The following is a 6,000-nucleotide window of genomic DNA, read 5'->3' as shown; positions in this document are numbered from 1 at the left end:
TCCATGTGTCCCTGTTCGTGTGTCTGTGTCTGTGTGTCTCTGTCCCTATGTCCGTGTCCGTGTGTCCACGTGTCCCTGTCCGTGTGTCCCTGTGTCCGTGTCTGTGTGTCCCTGTCCCTGTCTTCCTGTGTCCGTGTGTCCCTGTCCCTGTGTTTCCCTGTCCATGTGTCCCTGTGTCCGTGTGTCCCTGTGTCCGAGTGTCCCTGTGTCCCTCTGTCCGTGTGTCCGAGTGTCCTTGTGTCCCTGTCCCTGTGTCCCCGTGTCCGTGTGTCCCTCTGTCCGTGTGTCCCTGTGTCCGTGTCCGTTTGTCCCTGTCCCTCTGTCCGTGTGTCCGTGTGTCCCTGTCCGTGTGTCCCTGTCCCTCTGTCCCTCTGTCCGTGTGTCCCTGTCCCTCTGTCCCTCTGTCCCTCTGTCCGTGTGTCCCTGTCCCTCTGTCCGTGTGTCCGTGTGTCCCTGTCCCCTGTCCCTCTGTCCGTGTGTGTCCCTGTCCCTCTGTCCCTCTGTCCGTGTGTCCCTGTCCGTGTGTCCGTGTGTCCTGTCCCGGCTCCGAGCTGGATCCCGCGCCCTCCGCCGCGTGCTCGCGGTCCGGCCCTGGGGGCGTGTCCCGTCCCGGCCCCGCCCAGCACCTGGCCCGGCCCCGCCCCTCCCGCGGCCCCGCCCCTCCGGCGCCGCGGATGCTCCGGGGCAGCGGCGGCCGCGGCGCCGTGCGGGGCCATGGCGGCCCCGGACAGCTGCGTGAAGGTGGCCGTGAGGTGAGTGCGGGCATCGGAGCTTCCCGCGGGGCGGGCTGCGCGTCCCGGGCCGCGCGGAGCTCGGTGCGCCCGGGACCGGTGCCGAAAGGCGGGGCGGGCGCGGCAGCTGCGGGGGTTGGTGGGTGCCCGCTCGGCTCCGACCCCCAGCCCGGCGCAGCGAGACCCCGCCGGGCCGGTCTCTGCCGCACCCGCACGGCCCCGCCGCTCTGCTCCCCACCCCCCGCTCCCACCGTTTCGGGATGTCTCCCCCCTCTCCCCACCGGCTCCCGCGCCGCGCAGCCCGGCGCTGCCTTCCCTCCACCCGCCCCCGCCGCCCGCCGCCCGCCATCCCCCGTGCCCGGCGGAGGGCGAGGCCGGGACCCCCGGCTCCTCCACCTGCAGAGCCGCCGGGCGCCCAGCCTGGGCAGCTCCCGGCTGCTGCGCGGGTGGCTTTGGCCGTCCGAGGTGTCACCGGGATGCCGGGCATTGTGGGGGCTCCCTGCCCGCCCCCCCGCTGGCTGGTGGGAAGCGATGCGGTATCTCGGTGTCCTTTGTGCTGGGAACAATGCGCTGCAGACCCGCACCTCTCAGAGGAGCTGCTGGCGGCCTCGGAGCCCGCCCGGGCTCGGGGGGGCTGCGGGAGCTCGGGGGGCGTGGGCCGGGCGAGGCCGAGCCCCGCGGGAACGGGTGACACCCCCCGGTGTCACCCTCGTCTTTGTGAGCGCCGTGCCCGGCCCGGTGCGCGGCGGCGGGGCTCTGTCGCTCCCTGTCCCTCGGGAGGAAGGAGTCTCCGCCGAAAGAGGGGATCCCGAGCCCACGGAGCTGCACCGCGGGACCCTGCCCGGCCCGGGACCCTGCCGCGGCCGGAGCCGCAGTCCCGCGGGGGAAGGGACCGGCCGGCCCCGCTCGCCCCGTGCCTGTGCCGGGGCGGTCGCATCTGCCGAGCCCGTGGTGGTGGCGGAGCGGATCGGACCCCGTGGGAGCCCGGCCCCGCAGCCCGTCCCGCAGCGGACACGCCGTGCCGCCCCCCCGCTCTCAGCTCCGTGCCCCCGCCGGCACGGGCAGGGCGGGCCGGCGGCTGCGGGCACCGTGCCGGGGCTCGGGGGGCTCGGGGGGGCACTGCCCGCGCCCTGCTTGGTCGGAGCGGGAGCACAAAAGATGCTGCTGGTGCAGCGGCAGTGATGGAGGGAGAGCGGTGGGTGTGGGGCTGTGTGTGCGTGTGCGCGCCGATGTGCAGGGCTGGGTGCGTGTGCACGCGTGTGTGTGTGCACCGCGACACCTCCCAGCTCCCCCTGCCCTTCATCCTGCTCGCCCTGGCTGCAGCCCCAGGGGATTCTTTGCCGTTCTCCTCTCGAAAGGCCGAGGGTCGAGGCCAGGCTTTGGCTGTGAAGGATGGGGGAGCTGCAGGAGTGAGGGCAGCCCCTGCTGCGGCTGCTGCTGGGGTGGCTGCACAGGGGCAGGGGGCTGTGCCGAGATAGAGTGTGTGTGCCAGGACACTGACCCGGGAACCGGGTTAATGCCGACCACGGGGGTGGGGATTTCCTCCTGGCCGGACTCTTCCCGTCTCCATCCTGCATGTCTCTCGAGACGATGCCTTTTAACAGCATCCTGGGGATGGGGTGGGTGCCCCGCGGCATGGCGGCTGTGGAGTCGTTTCTGAGGGGCTCTCCTAATCCCTCAGGTCCCCTCCAGCCCTGCGGTCGTGGGCTGGCTGGTGCTTGGCTAGGGGGCCGCAGCGGGGAGGTGGCTGGGGTGTGCAGCATTGCAGTGGGGCTGGGGCGCTCGTGGTGAGGATCCAGGCAGGGGGGGAGGGCTCCAGCCCTCTTGCACCCCTTCCTTGAGGAGGGAGTGAGCCAACATCCCGCTCAGAGCAGCTGGTGAGAGCTGGGCACACGGCGGGATGTGGTGCTGGAGGTGAGTCGGGAGGACAAAGGAGCAGGGCTGGCAGCGAGGAGGCTGCAAACAAAGCCATCAGGTTGTGACGCTGTGCAGGAAGGTGGCTCTGATGCTGAGCTGAGTGTGCAAAGGCTGACCTGCTCTCCCTGCAGACCACCCACCTTTTCTGCCACGGCAGCCCCGAGGGGCTGGGGCTGGCTCCCCTCCTCTCCCGGGCTTGGAGCAGAGCGAGGTTTTCCTTTGTCAGTGCTGGTGACACCCTGCCGGTGGAGCAGCCAGGCTGCAGGATTCTCTAAGACCCTTGAAGTAAACCTGCCCCAGATCCCACCTCTCTCAGCCATCAGAGCACAGAGGAGATTGAATGTTTCTGTGATGCAGCAGGACACGGATCAAAGCTCCCCTTTTGTCCCTTGATAATAACATGAATGGGCCAGCTGTGCTGTTTCTTTGGGGTCTCTGTGTCTGTGCCGCTGGTGGGAGGGAGGTGGGACCTGGGGAAGGGCCAAGGACACTGGGAAGTGATGGTGGTGTTGCTGGGGATGATCCAGCTGATGTCAAGAGGTGCCGCAGCCATCAGGACCCATCTCTGTGGTCCCAGGGTGGGAGGAGTAGGGACAGTTGAACAGAGATACTGATCTGTGCATCCTAGTTCCTGCTGATTGCCTTGGTCTGGCAGGAGAAGGTGGGAGAGATGTTGTGGTTTTTCACTGTCAGCCTCACAGCTCCCATCTTCTCCTGGAGACCCTGGTCTGCCCCGTTCGCACTGGGCTCCAAAGAGCCTGGCTGCTGAGCTGCGGGGACACGATTCAGGCTTCCCACGTGCTGGGAGGGAAATGGCTGATACCTGCGGCAGCGCTGCTGTCAGCAGAAGGAAATGCAGGCCCAGCAGCTCCTCCTGGCCCAGGGGCTGATCTCTTCCTGTACCTTGTACCTGCAGCTCAGAGCTGCAGTGTCTGCAAGGGCAGGGCTGGCTCCTGCCCTGGCCCTCGCCCTCCCTGCCAGCAGGGTCTGCTTTGCTTGCCCCTTAGCCTGGAGTGTGACTCGTGAGTGTGACTCCAGTCTCCTGGGGCAGGTTCCGAGTGTCACTGTGTCTCCTGGGGCAGTTCTGAGGGTCACCGTGTCTCCTGGGACAGGTTCCGAGTGTGACTTGTGTCTCCTGGGGCAGGTTCCGAGTGTGACTTGTGTCTCCTGGGTGTCACCGTGTCTCCTGGGGTGGGTTCCGAGTGTCACTGTGTCTCCTGGGGTGGTTCCAAGTGTCACTGTGTCTCCTGGGGCTGGTTCCGAGTGTGACTTGTGTCTCCTGGGGCTGGTTCCAAGTGTCACCGTGTCTCCTGGGGTGGGTTCCAAGTGTCACTGTGTCTCCTGGGGCAGGTTCTGAGTGTGACTTGTGTCTCCTGGGGCTGGTTCTGAGTGTCACCGTGTTTCCTGGGGTGGGTTCTGAGTGTCACTGTGTCTCCTGGGGCAGGGAGGGAACCAGCAGGGCCGGGCTGTGCCTCAGCAGGCCGTGCTGGGGTAGCGGTGTCTGCAGGGAGCTGCCTCCTGCCATGGTGGTGCAGAGCAGGGCCTGGGGGCCAGTCCTCCTCAGGCAGCAGCCGCTGCTTCCTCCTTGTAGGTGACCTTCGAGCGGGTGGCTGCAATGCAGCCGGTGCAGCAGCTCCCCTCTCCTGCCCTCTGTCCAGGAGCACGGCCTTGTTTGAGGTTAGCACAGGAATTTGAGGGGGTGCCCCCCAGCAGCCCCTCTCCCCACAGCCCCTCCAGGGCTGCAGGCAGGTGCTGCCAGCTCCTGCAGCCACAGGGAGCCCGGCCGGGACTGTGCTGCCTGCAGGAAGCAGAGCTCAGCCCAGCAGTTCTGCAGTGTCAGGAAGGGCTGATGGCATGTATTGACCCCCGAGCCATTAAAGTGCTTGGCTGGAGGCCTGAGTGGCCTGGCTGGCTGCAGAGCTGCTCCCTGAGGGCACCTCCAAACTGGCTGCTTTGAGAGAGAGCAGCATCCCCTGTGCCAGAGCTGCCATGGCACTGAGCATGCCTGGCCTGCTGAGGAGACGCAGGAAACGGAGCTTGTGAAATTGGGGAAGGAAGTTGAGTCGTATTTCAAGTTTATTTAAACTCTGCAACCTCCAGTGCTCTGCTGCTCTCGCGGCCGCCCCTGCTGCGATGCTCTGTGGCCACACCAGAGCCCGTGGCTGGCTGGTGCCTCGGGGAGGGACTCCCAGCTCGTCCCCAGAGTCCCCCTCCCCTCACCATCATGCTCTGGCCAAGCGGCTGAGCTGGCAGAGGGCTGGCGGTGGGATCAGCTGGGCTCCAGCCCTGCCGGGGTGCTGGCACCTCTGGTGCCCCATGGCTGGGGCTCTCTGCCTGCTGGGATGGCTTCTGTGAGCCCAAAGTGTCTGGTGCCAGCTGGGGTCACTCACTGAGGAAGTGAAGCTGTAGCCCTTCCACATCATGTTCGGGAGTGGATTTGGGTCCAGCGGAAAGGTGGTGTGAACCCAGTTTGCGCCACTGTCCGTGCTGCCCAGCGGGGAGAGGGAGGGTGCAGCCCTGGTGCCTGCTGCCCACCGTCCCTGCTGCTGCTGCTGTGCCTTGGAGCCCTCTGGTGTGGTCCTGGGGGGGCACTGGCTCCTGCCAGCTTTGGCTGGGGTTGGCCTGGCTTTGCTCAGCTGTTACAGCGCCGTGCAGGGAGAGATAAGGCAATCAATTCCACCCCAAGGCACGGGATGTGACTGTCTCCTGGAGGGGGAGGGGAAGGGGGGAGGGGAGCAGCCCATCCTGGCGCTGGGCACAGCCCTGGGGTGCTCTATCTGCCATCTGCAGGGTCAGGGGCAGCCCTGATCCCCGGAAGGAAAGATCCCAGGAGCCTGCTCTGTCCTCAGGGTGCTGGGCTGGCAAACCACCCCTGCGGGCACCCCTGCCCCTTCCTCTCCACCCTTTGTAGCTGCTGAGGGATCTCAGCCACGGCAGAAGCCCGTGCCCCATCCTGTGAGCGTTTTGCTGCTGGGCTGAAGCCACCCAGACTCTGGTGGCTTCCCAGACTCGCTGCTGCTCTGCTTTCGCTCTGGGGCTTTGCAGCCTGCTGTGACTCAGGGCTGCGTGTTCCCAGAGCAGGGGGACAGCGGCTCCCCGGCTTGGAGGGAGCTTTTGGGGACCAGGCTGGGCTCTGGGGCGTGCTGAGCCAGGTGTGTGCTCCGTGCCTGCCTTCAGCCAGGCACTCCATCGGCTTTACAGCGGAAATGTTCAAAGGGGATGGAGGCGTGCGAGGGGGGAGCAGGGCTGCACCCCCCGGATGTGCCAGCGCCCTCAGCAAAGCAGCCTGGGCAGGGTTTGGTGCCCGCACGCATCACCCATGGCAGGGGATTTAGCTGAGCCCCGGGGAGCC

General features: G+C 66.9%; 1 protein-coding gene across 4 annotated transcripts in view; it reads left to right on the top strand.

Annotated features, from left to right (window-relative positions):
• Positions 1-660: 660 nt before the first annotated feature.
• The window catches only part of KIF21B (kinesin family member 21B), a 51,662-nt gene continuing 46,322 nt past the window's right edge, over positions 661-6,000 (top strand). For all 4 annotated transcript variants that reach the window (XR_005259765.1, XR_005259764.1, XM_038162485.1 and 1 more), the window contains exon 1: positions 661-752. Coding sequence is in view for 2 of the 4 variants with exons in the window: in XM_038162485.1 (XP_038018413.1) it covers positions 715-752 (38 nt within the window). In the remaining 2 variants the exon portion in view is untranslated. The remainder of the gene's footprint in view (positions 753-6,000) is intronic.

Source organism: Motacilla alba, chromosome 26 (assembly GCF_015832195.1).
Source record: "Motacilla alba alba isolate MOTALB_02 chromosome 26, Motacilla_alba_V1.0_pri, whole genome shotgun sequence".
In the NCBI taxonomy this organism is placed as follows: Eukaryota; Metazoa; Chordata; class Aves; order Passeriformes; family Motacillidae; genus Motacilla; species Motacilla alba.
The sequence above is the reverse complement of the archived record's forward strand: the minus strand, read 5'-3'. Positions and strand labels throughout refer to the sequence as shown.